At 52.6% G+C, this 27,330-nt stretch overlaps 4 protein-coding genes across 8 annotated transcripts; 2 read left to right on the forward strand and 2 right to left on the reverse strand.

Annotated features, from left to right (window-relative positions):
* Window positions 1–133: 133 nt before the first annotated feature.
* Window positions 134–8,862, reverse strand: STK19 (serine/threonine kinase 19). Its single transcript, XM_043907826.1, is given in 9 exon segments — window positions 134–576; window positions 772–919; window positions 1,031–1,128; window positions 2,482–2,621; window positions 2,907–3,002; window positions 8,220–8,356; window positions 8,519–8,683; window positions 8,686–8,808; window positions 8,811–8,862. Coding segments are annotated over 9 exon segments (996 nt in total). The 5' UTR covers window positions 8,854–8,862; the 3' UTR covers window positions 134–530.
* Window positions 8,863–8,918: 56 nt separating this feature from the next.
* DXO (decapping exoribonuclease) lies at window positions 8,919–11,217 on the forward strand. Of its 4 annotated transcripts, none has more exons than XM_043907822.1 (7): window positions 8,919–9,137; window positions 9,330–9,731; window positions 9,894–10,129; window positions 10,219–10,438; window positions 10,560–10,695; window positions 10,828–10,922; window positions 11,009–11,217. In XM_043907822.1, exons 2-7 carry the CDS (start codon window positions 9,376–9,378, stop codon window positions 11,157–11,159), a joined length of 1,194 nt encoding a protein of 397 aa, XP_043763757.1. In that variant the 5' UTR covers window positions 8,919–9,137; window positions 9,330–9,375; the 3' UTR covers window positions 11,160–11,217. The 4 variants fall into 4 exon arrangements, with proteins under 4 accessions (XP_043763757.1, XP_043763760.1, XP_043763758.1 ...); XM_043907825.1 differs by having other exon boundaries at window positions 8,923–9,109; window positions 9,370–9,731; XM_043907823.1 differs by having other exon boundaries at window positions 8,924–9,137; window positions 9,370–9,731.
* Window positions 11,218–11,276: 59 nt separating this feature from the next.
* Window positions 11,277–21,368, reverse strand: LOC122697248 (helicase SKI2W). The gene is made up of 28 exons (XM_043907815.1): window positions 21,213–21,368; window positions 21,032–21,135; window positions 20,195–20,304; window positions 19,978–20,095; window positions 19,771–19,885; window positions 19,593–19,667; window positions 19,251–19,304; window positions 18,958–19,148; window positions 18,662–18,790; window positions 18,323–18,468; window positions 17,797–17,943; window positions 17,580–17,664; window positions 17,284–17,390; window positions 16,818–16,964; window positions 16,646–16,742; window positions 16,247–16,459; window positions 16,059–16,169; window positions 14,527–14,757; window positions 14,022–14,159; window positions 13,743–13,880; window positions 13,507–13,611; window positions 13,036–13,183; window positions 12,828–12,954; window positions 12,488–12,698; window positions 12,226–12,336; window positions 11,934–12,152; window positions 11,615–11,755; window positions 11,277–11,519 (listed from the first exon to the last, which is right to left on the reverse strand). The coding sequence occupies exons 1-28, from the start codon at window positions 21,232–21,234 to the stop codon at window positions 11,319–11,321; spliced, it is 3,741 nt and encodes a 1,246-aa protein (XP_043763750.1). The 5' UTR covers window positions 21,235–21,368; the 3' UTR covers window positions 11,277–11,318.
* A 13-nt stretch (window positions 21,369–21,381) lies between these two features.
* On the forward strand, window positions 21,382–27,329 carry NELFE (negative elongation factor complex member E). 2 transcript variants are annotated; one of them, XM_043907820.1, is made up of 11 exons: window positions 21,382–21,515; window positions 21,952–22,034; window positions 23,369–23,438; window positions 23,531–23,676; window positions 24,152–24,226; window positions 24,348–24,385; window positions 24,575–24,888; window positions 25,013–25,157; window positions 25,308–25,362; window positions 25,529–25,712; window positions 27,017–27,329. In XM_043907820.1, exons 2-11 carry the CDS (start codon window positions 21,960–21,962, stop codon window positions 27,112–27,114), a joined length of 1,200 nt encoding a protein of 399 aa, XP_043763755.1. In that variant the 5' UTR covers window positions 21,382–21,515; window positions 21,952–21,959; the 3' UTR covers window positions 27,115–27,329. The 2 variants fall into 2 exon arrangements, with proteins under 2 accessions (XP_043763755.1, XP_043763756.1); XM_043907821.1 differs by having other exon boundaries at window positions 21,383–21,515; window positions 25,610–25,712.
* The last annotated feature ends 1 nt before the right edge of the window (window position 27,330 follows it).

Below are 27,330 nucleotides of genomic sequence, written 5' to 3' on the forward strand. Positions count from 1 at the left end.
CCGTCAGGGGAAACTGACCTCAGTATCCCTTGTTCCTCTCTGATCAACAAGGTAAAGCTCTGGCCCCACTTTGGCTTTACCTCTGCCCCTAAACGAGGTACCCAAACTCACTTGTCTCATGAAACAAAAGACATCCACAAAACATCAGAAGTACTTTATTTGGCAGTTTCAACCCAACATGTAGGAAGAAAAACTGTCCAACTTTGACAGCTTACCCAATGACCCCTCCTTCCTACCCCAAACAGAATAGTGGCAGAACCTTGCAGCATGAAAGATAGCAGCCATGGCGTTGGCAAGGTTTCTGGCTCCTCTTCCGTGAAAGGGCAGAGAAGCACTGCCCAAACCCCTCCCCTGGGACACAGCCCAGGTAAACAGCGGCAGTCACATCTGACCCTCAGTACAGCAGCAAGCCCAGCACTCATCCTGGCTCTCAAGCCTTCCCAAGGTGACCCTGCCTCATCCAGGGTGGGCAGCCCTCCTGGGCCCCTCAATCCCCACCCTGGGGAGGTGTGCAATGACGAGCAGAGTCTTCAGGTCTCTGGCAGGCGGAGGAGGGTTCCAGAAGTGGTGGAGACACTGTGCAAGAGAAAGACAAGGCTGGAGCCAGGTTCCTGAGTTCCAGAGAACTCAGAACTTGGGTGGATATGTTCCTGGGTTCCAGAAGACAGGAGAGGGGCTGGGCTTTGCTTATGAAGGAAGCACAAGGAGGGAGGAAATCCAACCTGAGGTCATTGCTCTGTCATCTTCCAGAGGCTAGGGCGCAAGACTCACCAGTCCACCAGCTGGGCCCCAATGAGGTCGTGCACGTGGTAGGCGAGGCCGAGTCGCACCGAGGCAGGTGCCCGCCGGCCCAGGAGCTCTGAAAGGAGTAGTTCCCGGTACTTGGCCTTCCGGACCATGCTGAGGACAGTCTGGCGCCCTGGGGGAGAGGTGACATGGGAGAGGGGAAAGGTGAGTAAGGTCTAGAGGCCCAAGGAGGCACCAAAAAGTGTTCTTGAGGGGCTGCGGGCCTGAGCTGCAGAGTGTGTACCTTTAACAAAATATTTGATGAACCTCCCAGCTCCAGGCACGGCTAGCCACCAACTTCCAGCATCTCGGACAGTGAGAACCCCAGCTTTGACCAGCTGCCTAAGAGAGTGGAGATGAACTAAGAACTCTTTCCCCTCCCTGCCCACTAACGTTGGACACTAACTCTCCAGAGGCCTGGGCACCTAGGCCAAGGGACTGGACCACAGGAGTCCATATGGGGCAGCTCTCTGCTCAGACCATGCTGTTCCGTGCCCCATGACCTTGCTTGCCATTCTCACACCTGACTGCCCTCCGTCCACCCTCTCTTTTCCTGTTACCTAGTGGCTCAGATGGTAAAGAATCTGCCTGCAATGCAGGAGACTCAGGTTCCGTTCTTGGGTCGGGAAGATCCCTTGGAGAAGGGAATGGCTTATTCTTGCCTGGAAAATTCCATGGCTGGAGCAGCCTGGCAAGCTACAGTCCACGGGGTCGCAAAGAGTCAGGCATGACTGTTATTATTGCATGTTCACTAAAACTGCTCCTCCTCTCTGAAGCCCCCTTGACCACTGTCAGTTCCACCACCAGGGGAGACACAGAGGCCTTTCTCCGGAGCTCCTGCCATTACCTACACATACCTCACCACTGTTGTTTGTTGTTTAGTTGCTAAGCCATGTCCAACTCCATGGCGACCTCACAGACTGCAGCCAGCCAGGCTCCTCTGTCCATGGGATTCTCCAGGCAAGAATCCTAGAGTGGGTTGCCATTTCCTTCTCCAGGGGATCTTCCCAACCCAGGGACTGAACCTGCATCTCCTGCATTGGCAGGCAATTCTTTACCACTGAGCCACCAGGGAAGCATAGCCTACCAGGCTCCTCCCTCCATGGGATTCTCCAGGCAAGAATACTGGAGGGGGTTGCCATTTCCTTCTCCAGGGGATCTTCCCGATCCAGGGAACGAACTCAGGTCTCCGGCATTGCAGGCAGATGCTTTAACCTCTGAGCCACCAAGGAAGTCCCATACCTCACCATAGCTCTTCCCAAATCTTACCGAAGTTTTTCCAATGTGTTCAGGTATATCACGGGTTACAAAGTAGGGATCCTGAGTCAGACCCACCCTCCTGAAATGATACTTCACTTTAGCCCTTGCCTAGCTGTTGTTCTTTTGAATGTGAATGCTGACTCCCACCAGGCATTTATGGCTCCTGCCAGGCCTCTATATTTGATTAGCCACCCATATCTCCTGAATTTTAGTCCAGGGCTGTTTCCAAGGCCTCAGATAAAGACAGGCCTCTCCTCCTGGGGAAGAAGCACAAACTTAGGTCATTTTATTAAATTAAAAAAAAAAAAAAAAAAAAGATTCTGCCTTTTTAACAAGTTCCCCAAAAGAAAGAGGACAAGGCCAATGGGACTGGAGGAAGGGGCGGGGGGGGGGGGGGGTCAGATGCCTGATTCTGTTGGTTCCCCCAGGTCTCACGTGATCTCTGGGTCCCTGAAGCCAAAGGTCTGTGTCATTTGGTCTTGCTGGAAGCTAAGGTCACCACAGGCTGGAAGCACAGAAGCCAGAAACTTCTGTACTGCAGCAGCATATGGGCGGCCATCACAAGCCTTGAGGACCTGGAACCAAAGATGAGAGAAGTGGTCTGGCCCCACCTCCACCAACCTCTGTCCCCAGGATGACATTTCTCTTCCTATGTTTTGCCTGCTGCTCAGGTCCTTCTACCTCTCAAACTTTTCTTCCTCTTCTTTCTCTCCCTCATATTAATATTTTATCAGATATTGCCCTGTGCCCTGTCTGTGAGATGTGAGGTGGGGGGTTTGTCTCTTTTCTTTTTATTCCCACTCCCTAATCTTCCTGCACCCCTGCCCTGGCCCCCATGACCCACACACAGTCACACTCACTCTGGTCCTGTAGTCCTCGGTGAACATGATTCCTTGGGCATCCAAGTCGAAGCCTAGCTGGACAATCCTGATCTCCCCCTGTTCTTGCAGTGCCTTCTGCCTCCACAGACATGAGAATGAAAAGAGGGTGTCAGGAGAAGATGCTCTGCTATACCCTGGACACATTGGGCAGGGACATTCTGTGTCCAAGTTTTGGGGAGTTCTTTAAGTAAAGGAAAAACTACGGGGAGAGAATTAGGTGGATCGCCAAATAGTCTTTTCCAATTAGTCTTTCACCCACCCACCTCATGAGTTATCTGTTACACAGTCAACACAGGGGGCTTCCCTGGTGGTCCAGTGGCTAAGACTCCATGCTCCCAGTGCAAGGGACCCTGGTTCAGTCCCTGATTGGAGACCTAGATCCCACATGCCACAACTAAGAGTTTGCATACAGCAAGTTAAGGATCCCGCATGCTGCAACTAAGACTCAAGATAGCCAAATAAATAATAAATATTTTTAAGTGTCTGCTGAATAAAAAAAAATACATTAAAAAAATCATGACATATTTTCTAAGACCAATCATAGGCAGACACTAAGATAAGGCAGTGATTAATGGGCTCTGCCCTCAAGGAATTAACAGTTGAGATTTGGGGTGGGGAGGAATATGGGATAAAATGTTTCAAACAAATAAAAATAAACCAGAACTTCTGTTTCCAGGAATATAGCAAGACCAACTCACTCACTGAAAATTAGGTAAAATGCTGCATAAAATGTTATTTTAAAAGTTGTTTAAGCAATTAAAGCGCTCATAAGATAATAAGGAATTATCAGACTAATACAGGAAAACAAAATTCAAAAGAAACAGACAATAGAAACAAACCTAAAAGGATATGTTACAGTAAACTTATCAAAAATAGACTATTTTTTTAAGTATGCTTATAATGCTGAAATAAATAAAAGCTAGAATGGAAAATTTCAGCAGGAAATTATGAAAACTGACATAATGGATTTGAAAGACATTCATGTAATAGAAATTCCAGAACTCAAAAATAAAGCAGGTGCAGTTAAGAAATCAACGGATGGATTCAGTAGATTCAGTTCAGTCGCTCAGTCGTGTCCGACTCTTTGAGACCCCATGGACTGCAGCACACCAGGCCTCCCTGTCCATCACCAATGAAGCACAAGATGGAATCAAGATTGCCAGGAGAAATATCAATAACCTCAGATATGCAGATGACACCACCCTTATGGCAGAAAGTGAAGAAGAACTAAAGAGACTCTTGATGAAAAGTGAAAGAGGAGAGTCAAAAAGTTAGCTTAAAGCTCAACATTCAGAAAACTAAGATCATGGCATCTGGTCCCATCACTTCATGGCAAATAGATGGAGAAACAGTGGCAACAGTGGCAGACTTTATTTTTTTGGGCTCCAAAACCACTGCAGATGGTGACTGCAGCCATGAAATTAAAAGACGCTCACTCCTTGGAAGGAAAGTTATGACCAACCTAGACAGCATATTAAAAAGCAGAGACATTACGTTGCCAACAAAGTTTCATCTAGTCAAGGCTATGGTTTTTCCAGTAGTCATGTACAGATGTGAGAGATGGACTATAAAGAAAGCTGAGCCTGAAGAATTGATGCTTTTGAACTGTGGTGTTGGAGCAGACTCTTGAGAATCCCTTGGACTACAAGGAGATCCAACCAGTCCATTCTAAAGGAGATCAGTCCTGGGTGTTCATTGGAAGGATTGATGTTGAAGCTGAAACTGTAATACTCTAGCCACCTGATGCGAAGAGCTGACTCATTTGAAAAGACTCTGATGCTGGGAAAGATTGAGGGCAGAAGGAGAAGGGGATGACAGAGGATGAGATGGTTGGATGGCATCACCGACTCAATGGACATGAGTTTGAGTAAACTCCGGGAGTCAGTAGGTTAAGGCACAACTAAATAAAAAGCTACTAATCTACAGACAGATTAAAAAAAAAAAAAAAAACTAACCAGAACATAATAAAGACAATCAAAAAGATTAAAAATGAAGACAAGAGGCTAAGAGACTTAAAGGATTCAAACAGAAGGCCCAATATGTGTTTAATTGGAGTCCCAGAAGAAAAGAAAAGGGATAATAAGGTGTGGGAAGTATTTGAAGAGCAAATAACAGCCACAATCACAAAAGTACATTAATCCAAGTCACATAAACTCATAGAACAGACAAAATAGCAATCAGTGAGGAAATAAAAGATTTCAATAATAACTTTAGTTACTAAGAAATTAGTAACTGAATAATACATATTTTTTTCAAATATACATACATAGAATATTTCATAAAACTGACTATATAGCACAAAACATGTCTCAATAAGCTTCCAAATGACTGAAATCATATTGTGCATGATCTCTGGCCATAATAGTATCATTTATGCCAGAAATCATTAACAAGGTAACTAGAAAATGTTTAGGAAGTAGACATACATTTCTAATCAACCCAGTAAGAGTAAGCCAAAGGGAAAAAATCACAAAGGAAACTAGAAGATATTTTGAAATAAATGATAATGGAAATATATACCCAAACTTGACAGATGATGTACATAGGGGCAGACTACAGCCTGACTTGCATCTATTAGAGAAGAATAGAAGATGAAAATCAATGGAGGAAAATAAATGAAAAAAAAAAAAGAAAGAAAGAAAATCAATGGAGGAAAAAAAGTAAAATAAGCATAACAGTAGAGAGGAAACATGAATGAAATGGAAAACATGCATGCAAAAAAGAGCAACAAAGCTAAATGTTAATTCTTTGAAAGACTACTAAAATTGATAAACCTTGGTGAGACTGACCAAGACAGAAAGGGGGAAAGAGGAACCTAGAAAAACCACAGATAACCAATATAAGGAACAACAACAACAAAAAAAGGATCATCACTATAGATTCTACAGAAAATAAAGTAAGATCACAAACTTTGTCAATAAATGTGAAATTTTAGATGAAATTGACAAATTCTTAAAACAATACAATTTCTTCCACTAGACTGGACAAAGTGGGATATATTCACAAAATAGAAATCTATGAAAATGAATTTTAAACCGTGTGTGTGCCTGTGTGTGCGTGCACATTCTCAGTCACTCAGTCATGTCCAACTCTTCAGAACCCCGTGGACTGTAACCCACGAGGCTCCTCTGACCATGGAATTTTCCAGGCAAGAATACTGGAGTGGGTTGCCATTTCCTACTCCAGGGGATCTTCCCAATCCAGGGATCCAATCTGCGTCTCTTGGGTCTCCTGCATAGGCAGGAGATTTCTTACCACTGGGCCACCTGGGAAGCCCTCATGAATCTCAAAAATAATCATCTAATGAAACAAGATGTAAGTAAATACATATGGTATGATTTCATTTATATCAAATTGAAAAGTAGGTAACTAACCCATGTTGTTTATGGATAAACACATAGATGGTATAAAAGAAAGGGAACAATATATGTTGCTTCCTAGGGACATAAGGCATTTTGGCTGTATGTGGGCTGTTGGCTGTGTTCTGCAGTCTGACTTGGGTGATGGTTAAGTGGGTCTTTGCTTTATAAACATTCTTTAAATTATATGTGCTTATATTTTCTTTTGTGCAATTTTTAAAGTTTTTCTAAAATTTAGGCTAACACCAGTAGGTTAAAAACAACAAATACTCTATAAGGAGTGGTTCTGACTTGCTTCCTTAAGAGACTTGAGCTAGTCTCCATCTTCCTTTTCTTCCCTTTTTCCTTCCTAACAGGTTGCCAATTGCGAAATCCAATTGGCTATTATTTTACTTGACCACATCACAGACCACTGTCTTGAATCATAGGTTCTAATACTGCCAACTACTCCACCCTCTTGAAAATTGCTACTTTCTCAATATACTCCTTCCTGGGTTCCTCCCAACTCTATCAATTCTTTTTAACAACTTTTTCACAGGCTCCTCCTTCTCCTCCCCCATCCCCACCATATCAGTGGATCTCAATTTTTTTTTTTTTTTTGGCCACACCTTGAGTTTAAGCAGGATCTTAGTTGCCCGACCAGGGATTTAACCTGTACTCCCCACCACAGCAATGGAAATGTCTTAACCACTGGACTCCCAGGAAGTCCTTGGACTTCAAATTTTAGCACACATTATGAATCACTTGAGGAAGTAGCTTTAAAATGTAGATTTTCAGTTCCTACTCCAAGAAATCTTAATTCATTCTCACTTAGAGATTCCCAGGAACCTGTAGTTTTCAAGAAGCAGTCCAGGTAATCTAGTAGAACTCAGGACATAACTTTGAGAAACACGGCCTTAAATGTTGGTATCTCCTAGCACTGGGGATTTGGCTCTATTATCTGTCACTGCAAACCTGGGGTCCTTAACCTTTGGCCTCAGAGGATCTGTGAAACAACCCCCTTCCTCCTCAAACTGTACATACACTTTATACACACACACACACACACACACACACACACGCAGTGGCATATATGCATTTTTTTCTGGAGAGCCATGGCTTTCATTATCTTCTAAAGTTTGTAAAAAGGTTAAAAACCACTCCTCTCCTCCCTCTTACTACCAATTTCACCCACATCCACAGACTGAACCACTACTCACATCTCGATGGCTTCCAGTGCTGTATCAGTGGCCCAGAATTTTCTCCAAACCCTCATCCAACTGTCTGCTGCACATTTGCCTCCGGATGCTCCACAAACACCTCCAACTCAACTTGTACAAAATAAACACATCATCTGCCCCCAACCATTCAATGTTCTCCTACTCTATTCACTCCATCAACCACTCAGGCGTCCAGAAAATCCGAGAGCTATCCTGAAGTCCTTCCTCTTTCCCGCTCCACATCCCTCACCCATCCTCTCTCTCCTTACTACACTGCCCTAATTTAGGCCTTCACCAGTTCTCAGGGGCAGCATCTTCCTAATTGATCTCCCCAACTCATGACACTGCCTCCAATCCGTGCAACACACCACTCCCTCTCTTGTTTTAACATTCTCTACCAGCTCATTGCCTTCTCTGTAAAATGGAAACGACGCTGGTGTACAAGGCCTGCCCTATTCTGACGTCTGCTTGCATTCCCATCTCGAACCACGCCCGGTGACTCAGTTTCCCCAAAAGCTTCGCTCTTCCACCTTCATCATTTGGCATGCTATTCCCTGAGGGTCGGTAGCATTCTCCTCGGCACCGCAGTGCCTGGCACAATGCCCGGCCAGGAAAGACCCAGCGCTTGCTGAATGGCTGAACAGCTGGTGGACCGAGTGAGTTATGGGGAGAACCTCGGAAGTGCCCGCGAGGCACGAAAGCGCCTTCCCGTTGGTCGCTCTGACGCTCCTCACCAGCTGCCGGTCAGCCACGGTTCGGTCCGGGACGAGGCTGTACACCTGGCTCCTCAGCGCGATGGGGGGTAGCGCATCCTCAAACAGGACTCGCGGGAACAGCCGCACTATCTCTGCGACTGCCGCGCGCGCAGATCCTGGGCGAAGAGACCGAGTCACTGCGACGTGAGCTGAGGCGGGGGGAGCGGGGGTACCACACTGGGGCGCTGTTGTCTCAACATACAGGGTTACCAGAGGCGAGGCTGCTGCCAGCTGGGGTCGTTAACCTCGCCCCGGTTACCTGACTTTGCCATGGTTACCTGACTCGCCCCGCAAAGGATCTGCCTCTACATCCCCTAGTTCCCGCCGCCTCTTCAACCCAAAGGTCTCCGGGACCAGGCGATGCCTCTTCCGGCTCATATCCCGGGATCTTTGGGCGGCGGGGAAGAGGTAGAAAGCTGTTGAGGGACGGGACCACGAAAACAGTCTTCCGGCACAGGGCAGTGACGTACGGGCTCCCTGGGCGTCCCTCCTCGGAAACCAATCAGCCTGATCATTCGTAGCTGAAGTGCTGACGAGAGAAGCGTTGACTTGTCATCCCTCCGCCCCTTGCTGGGAGGGGCGGTGCCGATGCCAACACTAGCGCCATCCTCATTGGCCGAGACCCCACGTCCGCTGCTGATTGGCTTCCTCTGAGAGCGCTCACGTCCGGGGACGCCTGGGCGCTGCGGAGGGGCGCGGGTGGCCACGCTGGGATCTCCCTCCGGGCGTAAAGCGCACAGCCCCCTCCCGCCACCTCGGGGATAGGCCGCCTCTGTCGCTGAGTGATTGCGTCATCGAGAGCGGAGAAAACTGCCCTCACATCTCTTTGACATATGATGTACCTGCCATGACGTCATAGCCCTGAGAAGGTAGAAGTCGAGGTTGGCAGGATTTGAGGTAACCAGATCCTTGCCCTGAGCCCAAGCATCCTTCCTAACCTCTCTGGGTTTGGAGCTACTGGGGTTGGGAGTATATAGGTCAAGGGAAAAGGTGGCATGCGCACCTGGTGGGGTTCAGCTTGAGGACACGGGGCTTGCATGTTTCAAGGCCAGACTCGCTTAGTCCTGACTCGAAGTCCCTCTTTTCCAGCCCTTCTTTTTAAAGGGGGAACTTCCTTGTCCCCTCTCAGGACCTCATGGAGTCCAGAGGGACCAAGAGAGAAGCTGGAAAGATAGAGGTCGCTGAGCCTCGGAACAAGCTCCCCCGCCCAGCACCCTCCCTGCCCACAGACCCCGCTCTCTACTCTGGGCCCTTTCCTTTCTACCGGCGCCCTTCCGAATTGGGCTGCTTCTCCCTGGATGCACAGCGCCAGTACCATGGAGACGCTCGCGCTTTGCGGTACTACAGCCCACCTCCCACCAATGGTCAAAGCCCCAACTTTGACCTCAGAGACGGATACCCTGATCGATACCAGCCCCGGGACGAAGAGGTCCAGGAGAGGTTGGACCACCTGCTACGCTGGCTCCTGGCGCACCGAGGCCAGCTAGAGGGGTAAGCAAAGGATAGCACACAGTAGCCCTAGAGGCCTGCACTCACCCTCTAAAATTGGGAGAGCCAAAGCTGGAGTGAGTCCTTATCTTACCCTATGCTTTAGGGAAGCCATCTGCGCTAATGCAGGTGTCAGATCTTCAGCCCCTAACTCCTCCTTCTCAGGGGTCCAGGCTGGCTGGCAGGGGCCATAGTGACGTGGCGGGGGCACCTGACAAAACTGCTGACGACACCATATGAGCGGCAGGAAGGCTGGCAGCTGGCAGCCTCCCGGTTCCAGGGGACGCTCTACTTGAGTGAGGTAGAGACCCCGACTGCTCGGGTTCAGAGGCTTACTCGGCCACCGCTTCTCCGGGAGCTTATGTACATGGGGTACAAATTTGAGCAGTACATGTGTGCAGGTGAGAGTTGCCCTGATTCTGGGGCCCCCTCCCCTATCCCCAGAGATTGAGAGACCCCAGCTCTTGCTGCTGTTTCTCTCCTTGTGCAGATAAACCCGGAGTCTCCCCAGATCCCTCTGGGGAGGTTAACACCAACGTGGCCTTCTGCTCTGTGCTACGCAGCCGCCTGGGAAACCACCCTCTTCTCTTCTCCGGGGAGGTGGACTGCACAGACCCCCAGGCCCCATCCACACAGCCCCCCACCTGCTATGTGGAGCTCAAGACCTCCAAGGAGATGCACAGCCCTGGCCAATGGAAGAGCTTCTACAGGTTCAAGACAGGGGTGGACAGGATGAGAGCCTTGGATGAAAAGCTTGGAAAGAGATTTGGGGAAGGAGGAGGTTGGAGGGTGGAGGAGGGGTCCCACTGACCCCCTTGCCTTTCCTGACAGACACAAGCTCCTGAAATGGTGGGCCCAGTCGTTCCTGCCAGGCGTCCCAAATGTTGTTGCTGGCTTCCGTAACCCGGAGGGTTTTGTCTGTTCCCTGAAGACCTTTCCTACCATGGAGATGTTTGAATACGTCAGGGTAAGGCAATGAGTTCCCACCTGCATCCCCCTGCGCCAACACCACAGGTCCATTGCCCAGGGACCTGCAGCCCACCTTCCCCTTCTTCTACCCTCACCGCCGGTCTTCTGCCTCTTCCTGGGCTTTCTCCAGAATGACCGTGACGGCTGGAATCCCTCCGTGTGCATGAACTTCTGTGCCGCCTTCCTTAGTTTTGCCCAGAACACAGTGGTTCATGATGACCCCAGGTGAGGCATTCAGCTCTGCCCCTCCCCTCTGGGGCCCGGAAGCTCAGCCTCCAGCCCTCAATTCAGGACTCTATCTGCACCCCCAGGCTCGTCTACCTCTTCTCCTGGGAGCCCGGTGGCCCTGTCACAGTGTCTGAACACCGAGATGCACCCCACACCTTCCTGCCTCCATGGTACGTGGAAGCTGTGACCCAGGACCTTCCATCACCCCCCAAGACACCCTCCCCCAAGGACTGATGCTTCACAGGGGCTGGTCCTATTTCTGTGTGCACAGATAAAGGTGTATTTCCAAGTGGCTCTCCCTGCTGTGTCTTTTGAGCGAGTCATCCCTGCCCAACACCTCAGGTTCCCACAGAGGGTTTGCAGTTTTATTGTTACATTGTAGCCAGGGGCCGGTCACTGGGTGTAAAGGCTGGCAGCAAAGACAATGTCCCTCCGTAACAGGGTGGCTGCTGTCTCCATCTTGGCACCTAGCACAGGTTCGCCCACCAGGCGGGCCGCCCCCCGAAGTGAGCGACACATCTCGGCCAGGCGTTGGATGCAGCGGACCACCAGGCCCTCAGGGGTCCCTGAGAGCCCTGCCAACTCAGAGAAGGGCTGTGGGAGAAGCAGGGTGGGGACTGAATACAGTGGGCCGGGACAGCCTCTCCCCAGCTGGCTGTCCACAAAGGCCCCAAACCCCAGCTACTCACCATGCCCCGGGCCCACTCGTACACAACCTCAACCAGCCCGAAATTCAGCTCCCCGACAAATTCCTCCACGGTCTGGTTCAAGCCACAGGCCGCCTGGACCTCACCAATCCTCTTGGCCACAGTCCGGACCCGTTCCACCCCCTGCAGACGGAGAGGAGAGGCTCTAAGCCCTGCCTTCCTGCTCCAGGAAGGAGGCCGGGATGAAAAAGAAACCATTCCAGCTCTTAGGGACGCTCAGAGGGCACCTGGGGAACACGTGGGGACGGACTGGGAATGCCACAGCCGAGGAAGGGAGGGGTCCTGGCCGTCATCCCCATACCTGTTTGAGGGTGCTGGGGAGCTGATCACCAGGGTCCCCGGGGCTCTGGCAGACCAGGCCGGAGAGCAGGGCAGCGATCTCCTCAGGCCGCAGGGCGCTCAGTGCGTTGTCAAACATCAGCTCGGTGAGGAGCAGCTCGTGGCTGCTCATGGCGCAAGCCACCCGCCCGGCCAGCTTCACGGTGCCCGCCTCGTCCACGTACCCCAGGGTTCGGAGCACCTGCAAGGATAGCGGAGTTGGGAGCCGGCAGACGGCTTCCCCGACAGCCCCGCAGCCCAGTCCCGCCCCCCACCTCTACTCGCTGGTGGTACTCGGGGAGCAGCAGCAGCGACTGGTCTGACAGCAGGAAGCGCAGCCGCTCCATCTCCTTCTGGATCTGCATCCGCTCCCGCAGCTTCAGGTACTGTGAGGAGGCAAGGGCAGGGGCTTGTGAGCCTCCTCCCTGACCTCAGCAGGGGAGCTGAGGACCAGGGCTGGGACGGAACGGCCAGTCTGCAGCGGATGAGAGGGAAAGCCGTCCCTCCCAGCGGGGGAGCTCACATCGAGGGACCCACCTGGGCAGGGAAACGAGGACTGTGCACGCACTGAGCCCCCCGGATCAGCTCCTCCAGCTTCCGGGCCCGGAGCCCCCCTTCGACCACAGACACATCCTTGAGCTGCAGGTCATTGACAGGGTCGAGGGTGGGGGGTCCTGTGGGGTGCGCCTGAGCTAGTCGTAGCAGTTCCTGGACAGCAGTGGTCACGGCCGCAGAGGGCGGATCCTTCCTGAGGATGGAGCTAGTCTTAGACCTGGGGCAGAGGCTTCTCTTCCTGCAGAGCCCCTCTCGGGCTGGGGAAGCCTCCCTGACCATAGCTCCCACCAACCCCACATGGTCCCTCCCCAGCATCTCTGACTTGAATTTTGGTTGCTGCCGCTTGCTGAAGTCCTCCAAGATCTTGTCCCCGTTCAGCCGGAGCACCTTGGTGGTGATGGCGGCCACGTCTCCTGGCTGGAGCTTGGCCACAGTGTGGTCACAGGGCCCTGAGAAGAGGGGAGAGCAGGGTCAGACCGGGCACCTCAGCTGAGCTGTTGGCAAGAGCCCGGGCATCCGTCCACTCTCACCTTCAGGCAGGAACAGCTTGAATCCCACGAGGTCGTCTGGGTAGGGCACGTCTGGGGAGGCTGGCCCCCTCTCCCGCGGGTCCTCAGACACGGGCTTATCACACAAGACCAGGGCTGTGAACACCCTGCTGGTGGAGTCTGAAGAAACCTAGGGGAGGTGGGGAGGCCAGGCCAGGGCAGGGTGAGGAGTGGACGTCCAAGAGGAGACCAGATCCCCCACTTCAGGCCGGGAGCATGGGACAGCCATGTAGACTGGTAACCACGTCAAGCAGTCGGAGCAGACTTCGGGGGCAGGGCTTGGGGGGAGGATGAGGAGACGAGCATGAAGTGGTAGGGATGGGAAGGAAAGGAGGGCTCGAGGGAAAAATGAGGGCACTGCCGAGTACAACTGGCTCCTTGCCAAGTGGGGAAGATGGAGATGGGGCTGGCTGCTCCCTCTGGCCTTGGAGTCCAGATTCCCATCGCCCTCACCTGAAGGATCACACCCAGTGCGTTGTGATGCTCCTGATTCTTCACAACCACCACCCTTCCCGCTGAGAGAGATTTCAGCCCATTCACAGACTCTATGATGCGGTGCTGAAGAACAGGGATGAGAAGGCGATAAGAAGTGTCACAGAGATGCTGGGACGAGGTTCAGGTGTACCCAGAACATCCCAGTCTCTTCCTCCCCGTCCATCACCCGGCCCCCAACACTCACAGGCGCTCACCTGGATCTGGCTCCGGGTCTCAGTCAGTTCCTCCCCCCAGCTGTAATACTCAGGCAGGTCGACAAGCTGGCCAGTCACCTCGGGCTCTTCCAAAGCCCCCAACTTCTTGGTCAGTTCAGCCAGAGCCTGTTCGTGGGCCTGGGAGAAGCCAGGGTGGGTGTGAACCCAGGCCAGCTCTCTCCACTTTCGCCCATTGGCTTCCAGAGGCCCACCTCGTCCTAGCCTGGCTTCCCTTGTCCCATATTCTACAGGGCAACCTGGGCACACCCACCTCCTCACCTTGCTGTCCTTGCGGGATGGAAACTCTGAGAAGCTCCTCTTCATCATGTCCTCCACCCTGAGAGCATCCACCCGCAGCAGGTTGAGGATCATGGTGTACGTGAGGCGGAACTGGGACTGCAGCTGGGACGGCTTCCCCTGGGCCAGGCCAGAGATGCCAGTGAGGCTCGGGGGGTGGCGGGGAAGACCCGCTGCTCGGCTGCTCTACTCCAAGCAGCTGTAGTCCCAGCCCCGGAACCTCAGGGCCCTAGACAAACTGCCTGCTCACCTCTGCAAAACAAGGGAGCGAGACTAAATAAACAGACTCTCCAAGGTCCCACCTAGCTCCATATCCACAGTGAAAAAAGACTAGAGAAGATGAGATCCAGCCTCATCCTCGGATTGGCTCGCGCCTCCCCTGGCTTCTCCCAGACCAAAGGAAAGGAGAGAGAGGGGAGAGGGGAGGAGGGTGGGCACAGAGGATGCAGCAGGTGCCCAGAGCTGGCCTCGAGGTGCCCTGGCTCACCATCATCATGCGGTGCAGGTCTGCCATCTCGGGCACACGGCCCTTGCAGAGCAGGATGACTGTGCCCGTGGGATCCAGGCCCCTCCGGCCGGCCCGGCCCGCCATCTGCACATACTCCCCAGGAAGTAGGTCCCGGAAGGTGGAGCCATCGTGCTTGCGCATGGAGTCAAATACCACCGTCCGGGCCGGCATGTTTACACCCATGGCGAAGGTCTCTGTGGCAAACAAGACCTGGGGTGGGGAGGGGAAGAGAGGATCAGCTAAGGGGCTAAACACAGCTGTGGCCCAGCCCTGGCCAAGCCCACCTCACTTTGTAGCCAAGGCTAAGGCACTAGGCATAGTCCCAGACGGTTAACTCATGAGATCTCATCTGACTCTCAAGGCAGATCTACAGAGTAGGTACTGTTGTTTTATTTATTTAGCTACCTATTTCTTTCCTTTCACCCCCACAGCCCACTCCTGTCTCGCCTCTGTCACTCTTTAATGAGTATCTTTTCACGTGAATGTGTTTTATAAAATGTGTGAGTGTGTAATACATTTTGCAGGAAAGGTGACACGTATCTCCTTCTGTTTTCTTTTCTTACATGTAGTATTTTCAACATCCATCCGTGTTCCTGTGATTATATCTAATCCGTTGCTTGCAACCTGCCACAGGACACCTTGTGGGGTGCATGGCATACACCTGCCTTACCTGCTCTCCCAGTGAAAGGGCCCCTGGTACCACCAACACCCTGCCACAAGACAACAGCCCACAGAGGAAGAGCAGACGTGTTCCCTCATTGATCAGGGTGAGAATTCATTGTGATTTGCACTTGAGCGGAATTTAGGGACAAAGAGTAGACATAGACTTGTCTTTGCCTCAAGAGCACCAGGCACACCAGACTGGCCACACCTGTACAAGGGTTCCTGTAACCCTGTAATCTCCTACATCTCGGGCAACACTTGGCATTGCCTACTTTCCTAAATTTTACCAGTTTTAATTACTGTAAAGTCCTATCAAGTCCTATCTTGTATTTCAGTTTGCATTTCTCTGATGACTAATGACCTCCATAAGTTTACTAGCTTTTTAGTTTTCTCTTCTGAATACTGCCTCTTCATACCTTGTGTGTGTGTGTGCTAAGTCACTTCAGTTGTGTCCGACTATAGCCCGCCAGGTTCCTCAGTTCATGGGATTCTCCAAATAAGAATACTGAAGTGGGTTGCCATGCCCCCCTCCAGGGTATCTTCCCAACCCAGGGATCAAACCCATGTCTCTTGTGGCTCCTGCATTGCACACGGATTCTTTACCGCTGAGCCACTGGGGAAGCCCCTGTTCATACTTTATGCACCTCCATTTCAAAATGTGAAACTTACAGTTCAGGGAGATTAAGTAATTTGCCCAGGGTAACACAGCGAGTTAACAGTGGACCTGGGATTTCCACCCAGGCAGCCTGGATCCACAGCCCAAGTTCTCAGCCGCTGCACTGTCCTGCCCACCCCCCCAAGCAGGTGACGAATGCTTTGGGGAGTCCCTCTCCCACCAGCACGAGCACCTTGACCAGGCCGCGGCTGAAGAGCATCTCCACAATCTCCTTGAGGATGGGCAGGATGCCACTGTGGTGCACACCCAGGCCACGGTGCAGGAGCTCCGACATGTGCAGAACCTGTGGGGGCCGAGGCCCAGGGTCAGGGATGGGGCGGTGAACACCCGATCCCCACCATCCTGAGTCCCCCTCCCCACCTGGGGCAGCTGGCGGTCAGAGCCGCGGAGACGGGCGAGGCAGCGCTGCAGGAAGAGGTGAATCTCACTCTTCTCCGAACTCGTCGTCAGGTCCAGGGAGGTGAGGCCCGAGGCCTGCTCGTCACAGCGGCCCCGGGAGAAGGTGAACACCACCACGGGCAGCTGCGCACGGGTGCGGAGGGAGGCCAGGAGGGACAGGTACACACCACGGTCCTGCGGAGGCAGGGAGAAGGGCGTGGAGATGGACTCCCTGAACCAATGGGGGCCAAAGTGGGGACATGTGAAGCAGAGTCAAATCGGGCAGTGCTCAAAGCTCCATTCCAAACCCTGGGAGGACGAGGGAAGAAAAGGACTCAGGAGAAAGAAGGAGTGGCAGGTACAAAGCCGGCCAGTTCTCACCTGGGCAGGCCCCCCCTGATGCGTGGGCTGCTTGGCCCCAAAGGTCTGGGCATGTTTGCTCATCCGCTCCTTCTTGGCCTCCACAGCCGCATAGTACCTGGGGCAGGGAAGAGCGACCATCAGTCAACCCCAGTTGGGCCCAGCCCTGACTCTCCCCATATCCCAGGCTTACCCCTTTGTGTGGAAGGCGCCACGGGAGTCCAGCAACAGGAAGAGCTCCCCCTGGGTCTTGGGGCTGTTCCCCGTGAAGAGATAGTGCTCCAGGGGCACTGGGCGAGCGACGGTGCTGATCACATAGATCTGGCGACGCTTCAGCCGCCTGAGCAGGGGGTGGGGGGGATGACAGAAGATCAGGGCTGGGAGCACAGGAAGGAACCCACATGCCTGCCATCTTCCCCGCCCTGGCCTCACCCTGGTTTTCTGGGAGCCGGACTGGAAGGCTGTCCCCATCACCCCGTCTCTCAACATGCAAAGTGATCTCAGCCCAGGTGGGATCCCACAACCTCCCAGGCTGGACGTGTTCCCCAGCTGCACCCCTTTCTCCTCCCCACCCCCAAGGCCTGACCACTCCCTCGCTGGGACAGTCTGAGGAATGCTACGGCCCGCTTCACTCAAGCACCCCAGAACATGTGCCTTACCCGATCCAGTCAGCAAACTCAAGGGCGTTGGGGACAGTAGCACTCAGGAGGATAATGGACACGTGGTCAGGCAGCATGATGAGTACCTCCTCCCACACAACCCCGCGCTGCACACGGGGAGGGAGGACAAGTCACCAGCAGCTTGGAGGGGGCTGCCCTTCTGCCCAGGGAAGTGGCACAAGGCTCCATAAGGAGGGACAAAGAAGGCAGTGAAGTTCCCGGGGTGTGTGGAACAGCGGAGCTGCTGAACCTACCCCACAGGAGAGACTGCCAGGACCTGGGGACCGTCCCCTTACCTCAGCATCATTGATATAGTGAACCTCATCAAAGATAACCCACTCCAGGTCCCGGATGACGTCCGAGCCACTGTACAGCATGGAGCTGGAGGAGAAAGGCCCCAGGCTGACTCCCCAGCAGCTCCTACCTGCACCCTCACCTCAGCCAGGGTGCTCTCCAAAGCAGCCTCACCTTCCTGACCAAAAACCCACCCCATGCTGAGTGCCTGCCTCTCACCGAAGGATCTCTGTTGTCATAATGAGGCAAGAGGCTTCTGGGTGCAGCTGCACGTCCCCGGTGAGCAGCCCCACATCCCCAAATGTGTTTCGGAAGTCCCGGAACTTCTGGTTGCTCAGAGCCTTGATGGGCGAAGTATAGATGGTGCTGGGAGGAGGGCATGAAGTCAGCCAGGCCCTCCACATAGGCTCCTTGTCAGCACCTCCTCTCCCACCCTGACCCTTCCCAGAAGCACACCGCAGAGATCAGGCACTCCCCCCTACCCGCCTTCTTCACCCAAACTTCCCTCATGTTCCCCTTCATGGAATTACTCTGGAAAAATCCTATCCCCCAATCCCTTCCCCAACTAATGCCGCTCGTTTTTCTCTCCCCACATCTTCTTGTTTCCCTCCGAAACCCTGCCTCAGTTTCTCCCCCGAGCCTCTCATCTAAAGGATGAGGTAGGGAGGTGGAGAAGAGAAGAGACTCAGAAAGGATGCAGGAGAGAACAGGGCTGGTGAAGGGGAGGCTGGGGAGGGGCCTATACCGCGTCATGTGTTTCTGGGCAAGCGCGATGGCATATTCAGCCACAACCGTCTTCCCCGCGGATGTGTGAGCCGCGACAAAGACTGAGTCGTGCCGCTCCAAGTGCAGGATGGCCTGTTTCTGAAACACATCTGGCTCAAACGCCCACTGTGGGAGAGAGAAACAGATGGGGGTGCAGAAGGGACAGCGGTCTTCCTGCCTCCACCTCATGGGGCCTCCAGGGCAGGGGAAGAAGGCCAAGACCTCCATCCACTGAAGGCACCTGGCCTCCGGTGGGGAGAGGAGACAAGGGCGTGGGCTGGAGGAGGTGGGGGAGCACCTGAGGCCTGGGCCACGCTACCTGGAAGGCTGGCTGGGGAATGAGGCGGTAGAAATCACCAACAGGGGAGGTGACATCCACAGGAATGGCCCACTGCTCCTGAGGTGGGGGCTTGGGAGGTTCTGGGGGGGCTACAGCTGTGGATGCTTCCTGGAGAAGGAGAGGGGTGTAGGGCTGATAAACAAACAGCCAGAAAGCTCTCTATTACCACCCCTCCCAGAAGATGCTCCAGTCTTCCCCAGGGAACCAACCAGGCCAGCCCACCCTGCCTGGGACAAGGCCCTTCTTTCCTGCCTCAACCGCCCAGAACCACCAACCTTCAACACTAGGTCCTCCAAGCTGCTTGCTCGGGCCAGAGGAATGCTGCCAGGAGAGGCTGAAACAGTGTCCTGTCTGGGACCGCCAGGCTCTCCCACTGCCTCACTCTCATCCTCATCGCCCCCACCCAAATCCAAGGGCTCCAGGAGACGGCTGAGGCTGAGCAACCCGGCAGCTGGAGCTGGGTGATCTAGGAGCAAGGCAAAAATGGAGACCTGGTCGTTATCCACCTGCATTCTGAAGAAGAAGGGTACCGTCTCCCCTATGGCCCCATCTCAAAACTAAAACTCACCCTTTGGTGCAAAGTCCACGCCTTTCTTGAAGCCAGGTGGAACAGTAAGGAGGTCTGGAGGACGGGGATAGAGAGAATCAGGGCTCTCGCACACTGCTGTACCAAGTCATATGTTACATTAACCTGCAGGATGTTGTTCACAGCATACACGCTGTAGTTGTAGTTTTTTGTGACAGTCTCCAACAGATGACAGTAAAGGTTGTTATGGAAGAGGTACCCTTTCCTAATTTGCTCAAGGAAACGGAAGAGCTAGCAAGGACCCAATGACAGGACTTGGCCCCTCTTCCTCAAGCCCCAGGCTCAGAGCCCTACCTCCCACGGTCCCTCCTGGCACCACCTCACCTTTCTCAAAGTCTATCTCCTCCTCAGCCTCCTCTCGGGTGCTCAGATCTGTTATAGTGGGCTCATCCATTCCACCTGGGGAGAGGTTGGACAAATAGGATTCATGGGGTGGGAGTGACACGAGAGGGGTGGAGACTAAGGGCTCCCTCCCCTACCATCCCATTTCCACAAGCATCACCTGGCCAGAAAGGGTACTGTGTTGGATTCCCCCACAGGGACTGGGAGATGGGTGCTGGTGGCCGGCGAAGAGACAAGGAGGTTGTGGATGACAAGTTTGTATTTTCTAGCAGAACCTGAGGCAAGAGAATAGAGCGCCAGTGAGGCTGGGCTTCCCTCTGACCCCACCTTCTCCCAACTCTGCTTCTGGTGGCCCACGACCACTTACCTCCTTGTAGCCTAGTATCTGGCCTGTGGTTGGGTGTCTTTGGGCCTGTAGGTCGGAGGGGACTGGGGCCCCCAATGTGGCCAGGAGAGACCAAGGATCCATCTTCCTCTGCCATTTCCTGGACAGAAGCAAAGTAATGTTCAGGTCTTCTTTCTCCTCTGTCCCAGCTTCCTTCAGGGACCCACCTGCCAAGCCCAGGCCCTTCTAGACCCCTCACCGGGCTGAGTGCTCTACACCATGCAGAGGCAGCCAGGCTGGAGATGACAGAAACAACCGCTCTGCTTCCTGCTGCAGATCTGGGGCACAGGGAGGGAGGCCGTGGGGAAGCTGGAACAAAGGCACGAGGTAAGGGAAGAGAGTAAGACACAAAAGAGAAGGTGACGCGACTTGTATTTAGATCAGATATGGGAGACGTCCAAGACTAGGACAATCAGGCTGAAGCACTATTTTCCAAAGGCTGTTCTGTTTTACAGAACAAACAGTCTGCAACTGAATTACCTAGGATTCTGATTAATAATACAGATTTTGGATTTCTGAATCTATGGACCTAAGAACTAGTATTTTTGAAAAGCTCCCCCACCAATTGTGTGTGTGTGTGCACACTCAGTTGTGTTCAACCCCATGGATTGTGGCCCGCCAGGCTCCTCTGTCCATGGGATTTTCACTAATCATGAGGCACACTGATATATGAGAATCTCTAGTTTTAGGAAAAGGGGGTCCCAGGCCTAAGGATGAAGAGCCAGGTGTTCAAAGGCTAGCATCTCAGTCACTAAGTGCCCTAGTGCTTGGAGACAGAACAGGACTCCCGGGAGAAAACAGCAGTTTGAAAGAGCAGTTCTCAGAACTAAGGTTTCCCCGGGGCTCCCTGCTCTGTCTTCTTATGGGTTCTGACCCACTGCAGGTCCACTGGGTTGGAGTCTGTCCAGCACTAGTCTAGGCTCGGATGACAAGTGTCCAGAGACAGGACAGCCGAGTCAGCTCAGATCCTACTGGGAGGAGGATGAAGGAGGTTTTAAGCTCAACAGGGTCAAGGTTAGGGTGAAACGGCACTCACGGTGCTCTCTGGAGCCCCAGGCACATTCAGCAGCTCCCAGCGCCCCGTGCATCCCAGCTCTACGGCCCGAAGGGGCAGGTCCAGGGGATCTGGGGGAGGTAGCACTACAGAGGAAAGGCGACAGGTCAGGGGTTACGGGTGATTCGCTGTCTCCTCTGTCTTTCCACCCCCTCCCCCTCACCGAGTCGCTCCGTCTCCATCATCCTGGAGCCACCGCAACTGCCGGGCAGCCGAGAAACGTAAGGAGGAGCCGGAACCGGCGGAAGTAGAAGCGACTTCCGGCACAACCAGACCTGGGGGCGGGGATAAGAGCTACTTAGGGGCTGACCTAAACTGGTGGGAGGCCGGGCGGACGTGTGTGCGGCGCGGGCCGCCTTGGTTACCGCGTTCTCCGCCCCTCGCTACGTCATCGCTCTGAGCCCGGGATCCGCTGCCCGCGCGGGCGCCGCCCGAGACCGTGGGGCCCCGGTTGCCGCCCCCTCAGGTAAGGCCTTCTCCTCAGCCTTCGCCCCTCTTTTTCCGAGCTCCTTCTGTCTTCTTGCCCCTTTCGTTGCTCTGAGAGCGCTGCGCGGGTTCCACTGTTTCCTCTGCTTTTCGGACCCCGCAATTCCATACTAACTCCAGAAAGATAGGGGGGTCTGGTGCCATCGTCTTGGCGACGGAGGGGGTATTTATCTCTTCCTGGGCCACAAGATGCCCCAAGGCACTGGTATCCGTGATTCCTGAAGACAGAAGGGAATGCTGGTTGATCCCGACGAGCTGGGGTTTGGACGGCAGCCTGGTTTAAGCAAGGGATAGGGAGAGGCAAAAGATAGGAGTAGGCAGGCCTGAAGGGGTGGGATCGGGATCAGTGTGGACGGCATGTGAACTCTGGGCGGTGACAGTGGAGAAAGATGTCTTGGGCCCTGCCCCCGAACCAGGAGCCACCATGTTGGTGATACCCCCCGGACTGAGCGAGGAGGAGGAGGCTCTGCAGAAGAAATTCAACAAACTCAAGAAAAAGGTGAGGGAGTGTGTGTGGGCATGGCCCAAACTTTCAAAGACTCTACACTGAGAACACCTGGGGTGAGTGTGAGGGGATGCGGGGTGGGGACTCCTCTAGCTAATACCTGGAGGCTTATCATCTCTCTGTGTAACTTCAGAGATGGACTTTCCCAAGTGTGTACTTTCTTTTCTCTCTTTTCTGTGTGGTCTGCCATGGAGTTGTCTTCCTTTCCCATGGCTTTTAGTACCACCTAAGAACTGGTGATCCCAAGCTTGGTTTTTCCAATGCCATCTAGTGTCTTACTGATAACTTTCACATATCCAAAACTGAAGCTGTCCTCTTGTCTGTGCTAAATTTGGTCTTCCAAAAAGGACTGTCTGCATTCACTTCTTCGATTTGTTTGAGATGAATATCTCATCACTTGCACAATTTGTGTAGCCAAACGTTTGCCAAGTCTTCATTTTTCTTTTAAAGTAATTTCTTCTGTTTTGTTTTCCTATGTATTCCCTAGATCTGGTCTTTGCTGATGCTCACTTTGACTGTTGTAATGGTCTCTCAACAAGATTCTTCTCTTGGACAGACTTTCACTCCTGTTAAAACGATGCATTGAAAATACTAAACACTGCCCTTCTTTTTTCAAAACACAATGGTTTCTCATTGCCTACAAAAAGCTTTAATCTGGCCTTTCTTCCTATAGAACTATCCCTTGGTCCCAAAACATGCATTCTCAAAACCTTCTTATGTCTGCATCTCTGCCACCTTGTTTTCTTTGTCTAAAATGCCTTTTCCTCTCAGCCTGCATTATGTAGATCCTACTCAGGACCCGGTTTAATAACCATTTGCATCAGAAAAATCTTACTTGCTTTCAGCTCCAATCTGCACTTATGATCAGTCTTGACAGTTCAGTCAGGTCATCATCTTTCTCAGCCTGTGAGCTCAGGAGGAGGATCTGTGTTTCTTTCTTTTGCAAATCTCTGTTTCAGAGCATTGGTGTGTTCTTATTAAACATGTAGGGATGGTTGGACGAAGCCCCTAAGAAGGCATGGAGGCTTATACTAAACTGCAGTGTATATCCGGGGGCCATGGTCTGTGTTCCTTGTTTTCAACTTGAAAAATATGAGACTCTGCAAAGCCTCTGGATACTATGGTTTAGAGTAGGTATGGCTGGTGTATGTGATCTGAGGGACTATATGTGAGAGGCAGGTCAGCTGCAGTGTACCTCCCCAGGGCCACCGTTTGCATTATTTTCTCTCAGAAAGGTAGACCCGGAGTGATGTGCCCAAGGGCCTTGGGAGAAGACCTGGCCAGGGATTGGCCCTCATCAATCCCTCTCTTCTCACTCTTGTTCCCAGAAAAAGGCATTGCTGGCTCTGAAGAAGCAAAGTAGCAGCAGCACAGCCAGCCAAGGCGGTGTCAAACGCTGTGAGTGACGGGGGAGGCGGGGATAGGCTGAAAGTAAGCACACCAGCTGACCTCTGGCCAACATAATAAACCTCTTTCCCTTGCCCCTTCAGCACTGTCAGAGCAGCCTGTGGTGGACACAGCCACGGCAACAGAGCAGGCAAAGCAGCTGGTGAAGTCAGGAGCCATCAGTGCCATCAAGGCCGAGACCAAGAACTCAGGCTTCAAGCGTTCTCGGACCCTAGAGGGGAAGTTAAAGGTGAGCACAGGCAGAAAGATTGTTCAAGGGATCCTTCACATCAGAGGGCATCCTTCCAGGTTGGAATGAAGGTAGGTGTGGGGGGAAGGTAATGCCAGTTCAGTCATGGACAAGTTGCTGTGCCATTCTGAGCTTCAGGTTTCTTATCTATAAAATGAAGAAACTAGACACCTCCCAGATTCTCCTCCATTTTATGTATTCTGTGACTCTAATCCATCATGTAATAGATTTGTTGGATTGTGTTCTCTAATTAGTTGAAAAGGCTGAGAAGGTCATCAGGTTCAAGATGTTTTTAGTAAACTAAATGCTTCAAGTGTTTATTAAGTCTTTTATGTAAAATAACACATAGTCAAGTGAGAAACAAAAAAAAAAAGGCCAGGGGAGCCAAGAGGAGGGTGAGGGAAGAGGAGCCCCCCAACCCCCGATAGGCGGCCTCCTGCTCCCCCACTGAGGTAGATCTCTCCCACTTTCCCAGGACCCTGAGAAGGGGCCGGTCCCCACTTTCCAACCGTTCCAGAGGAGCGTATCTGCTGACGACGACCTGCAGGAGGTAATGGTTTCTAGTTTTCTGTCTCTGAGGAATGGGGGATTGAGAAAAATGAGAAATCCACATATTGAAGGCCATATGCCAGCCACTCAGACTTGTCTTAACTGTTCTTGGTCTCTTTCAGTCGTCCAGACGTCCACAAAGGAAATCTCTGTATGAGAGGTTAGAGAAAGATAGGTCGGGATCCCAGTTGGCGGGGTTTGGGGGGCACGAGATGCTTGCCTGGGTCCTCAGGAGGTTTGGGACTGAAGTGGGAAGAGCTGGGGCTGCAGAGGGGGTGTCGAGTCTGCGTGGGATCCGGGAAGACAGGGTAAAGGCTCCCTTCAATCCTCATCGTCTGCTGCTCCCCAGCTTCGTGTCTTCTAGTGATCGGCTTCGGGAACTGGGGCCAGATGGGGAAGAGGCAGAGGGCCCAGGAGCTGGTGATGGCCCCCCTCGAAGCTTCGACTGGGGCTACGAAGAACGTGGTGGTGCCCGTTCCTCAGCCTCCCCTCCCCGAAGCCGCAGCCGGGACCGCAGTCGTGAGCGGAACCGAGACAGAGACCGAGATCGGGATCGAGAGCGAGACCGGGAGCGGGACCGAGACCGTGATCGAGAGCGGGACAGGGACCGAGAGCGGGACAGGGACCGGGACCGGGAGCGCGACCGAGAGGGCCCTTTCCGCAGTGAGTGTTCTTGGCTAGTGGGAAGTGACTTCAGATACGGTGTAGGTGGGTCCTACTGAAGTGTACTCTACAGTGGAGGATAAGCTAAGCCTATGTCTCATGACTGGATTCCGATGTTCCATAGGATCAGACTCGTTCCCTGAACGCCGGGCACCTCGGAAGGGAAACACTCTCTATGTGTATGGAGAAGACATGACACCCACCCTCCTCCGTGGGGCCTTCTCTCCCTTTGGAAACATCATTGACCTCTCCATGGACCCACCCAGAAAGTAAGGACAACAGTGGGTTGTCCTAGGAGGACCTGGGGTGTGAGACCTGAGGGAGGAAGCTGGCCTGTCTCCACAGCCTGTAACACTGGGTTTGCCTGGGTCCTGAGGAGCCCATAGGCCCTCTACTGACCCTGTGTTTTCTCATCCCAGCTGTGCCTTCGTCACCTATGAAAAGATGGAGTCAGCAGATCAGGCCGTTGCTGAGGTTGGGACTTCCCAGATCTGTTCTTCCTACCCCTCCTGCTATCTTCATATTTTCTCTCTAAAATATTGGGGGCCAGGAGGAAATCATTTCCTCTTGACAAAGAAAGTGTTTCCCTATTCATGCAGGAAACCTTATATTCTTAAGTCCCTACTTACTCTATTCTTAGGATGACAGCTCCTGGAAACCTTCTTTTGGCTTGTCTATAATGTTTGCCCCCATCCTCTGCCCACTCCCTCTTCTGCCCCAGCTCAACGGGACCCAAGTGGAGTCTGTACAGCTCAAAGTCAGCATTGCCCGAAAACAGCCCATGCTGGATGCCGCCACGGGCAAGTCTGTCTGGGGCTCCCTGGGTAAGAAGGGGGTTCTTCCTTTCTCATCCTGTTGCCCACAGCTCACCCCATGTTGTTCTCCTGCCTGTCCCTGGGTCCCCTAGAGGGGCTAGAGATCTGGTTTTGTGTGGAAACTGTGGGGATTAGGAGAATCCTCAGGCCTTCTATCAGTTAGAAGCAGGAGGAGAGAAAAGTATTAGAAACCATTTTCAAGGTGTTGATTGGAACACGGAAGAAAGTGGGAGTGAGTCAGGTTGGTGAACAAGGTGAGCACCTCATGTGGCCTTATTCATTTTGAGATGGAGTATAGTTGGTTTTATAAAATAGGCCTTTGAAGTTAGGAATCAGGAACACAGGTGTTTGGTAAGGACTGAAAATATAGACTAGAGTCACCTATATCATAGGGCCGCTGCAAAACAACACGATAGTGTTGCAGGGGAGACTGAATGCAGAGGAGAAATGAGCCAGGACTGGACTTGAGGAATAAATAGTCAGGAACTATGGGAGGAAGCTGGGCTGTGTTCCTTATGCCCCATATGGCCCCAGCCCTCCTGATATGTTAGGCTGAAGTTGAGGGTGCAACATAGGAGACAAAGGAGAGGTCAGAGGGCTGGGAGTAGGATGTGAAGGGCCTGGGTCATTGCAGCCGAAGGATACAGGCTTTGAGAAGGAGGAAGTGATCCACGGCATCAAGATGAAAGCTGCAAGAGGATGGGGCTTGCATGGGGGAGTCCCTCTAGCCCCAGAGTGGCAGGAATGAAATCCTTAGGAATGAGGTATAGGGAGGAAAGGGGAAGGGGAAGGGACAACTCCGGGGAGAATACCTAGGGCCAGAGTTAACACTGGAATGAATTCTCCTGATGGAATGAATAACCCGTTTCACCTAAAGTAGATTTTCATGTAAAGGAGTAGGCACGAGGGAGTTTGGAGCAAGAGTATCCCATTATACTAAAGAAGGAACCAGGAAGGACCAGCATGTTAACAAAGGACTATAGAGATTTTCTAATTTTTGGTGTACTGACTGGAAGTAGGCGGTTAACATTATTCACATGTGTCAAGAATAACATTTGGGTTATTTCTGAGGACGAAACACTCATTACAGTGTTTGCGTGTGCCATGATAACTGTACACTCTACTGGGGCCATGGATTGGTAGCCACAGGCCTAAGGGGGCTAAGGTAGAGAAGCCATCCTGGCCACCAGAGGGCAGCATGGAAACTGGGCATCCAAAGGCCAGAGGCTAGAGTTGAAGTGGCCACACTCTGGCCCTCAGGTCTTCTCGGTGCTCTCCCTCAGACCTTAAGGAAACTTTTCCTCCCTCCCCAGCTGTCCAGAATAGCCCTAAGGGCTGCCACCGGGACAAGAGGACTCAGATTGTCTACAGCGACGATGTCTACAAGGAAAACCTTGTGGACGGCTTCTAGGGAATGGAGCTGGATTCCGTGTGCCTCGTCTGCCCCAATGCTGGTCTCAGTAAAACACTGAGGTGGAAGCTCACCCATCTCCCTCAGCCTCTGGTTTTTCAGCACTTGGGATTGGGGTTGAGCCTTTAAAAACGGCTATTAGATGTGATCTCAGTTGTAACCACATGACTAGTGCACGCTCCCCACTCCTTTACCCCAAAAGGATCTTGAACACAG

This window comes from Cervus elaphus, chromosome 7, assembly GCF_910594005.1.
Source record: "Cervus elaphus chromosome 7, mCerEla1.1, whole genome shotgun sequence".
NCBI lineage: Eukaryota > Metazoa > Chordata > Mammalia > Artiodactyla > Cervidae > Cervus > Cervus elaphus.

Bases quoted from the DNA above. Each gene is read 5' to 3' on its own strand.
- NELFE (XM_043907820.1), top strand. From the start codon at position 21,960: ATGTTGGTGATACCCCCCGGACTGAGCGAGGAGGAGGAGGCTCTGCAG. The intron at 24,227-24,347 runs GTAATGGTTTCT...GGTCTCTTTCAG, and splicing joins CTGACGACGACCTGCAGGAG to TCGTCCAGACGTCCACAAAG. The intron at 24,386-24,574 runs GTTAGAGAAAGA...GCTGCTCCCCAG, and splicing joins AGGAAATCTCTGTATGAGAG to CTTCGTGTCTTCTAGTGATC.
- LOC122697248 (XM_043907815.1), bottom strand. From the start codon at position 21,234: ATGATGGAGACGGAGCGACTCG. The intron at 20,305-21,031 runs GTGAGTGCCGTT...CCTTTGTTCCAG, and splicing joins CTGGGGCTCCAGAGAGCACC to CTTCCCCACGGCCTCCCTCC. The intron at 11,756-11,933 runs GTATGGGGATGA...CTCCGTCTGCAG, and splicing joins TCCCCAGCACCCTCAAACAG to GGGGTGGAACGGGTCCGGAC.
- DXO (XM_043907822.1), top strand. From the start codon at position 9,376: ATGGAGTCCAGAGGGACCAAGAGAGAAGCTGGAAAGATAGAGGTCGCT. The intron at 10,130-10,218 runs GTGAGAGTTGCC...CTCCTTGTGCAG, and splicing joins TGAGCAGTACATGTGTGCAG to ATAAACCCGGAGTCTCCCCA. The intron at 10,923-11,008 runs GTGAGGCATTCA...CTGCACCCCCAG, and splicing joins GTGGTTCATGATGACCCCAG to GCTCGTCTACCTCTTCTCCT.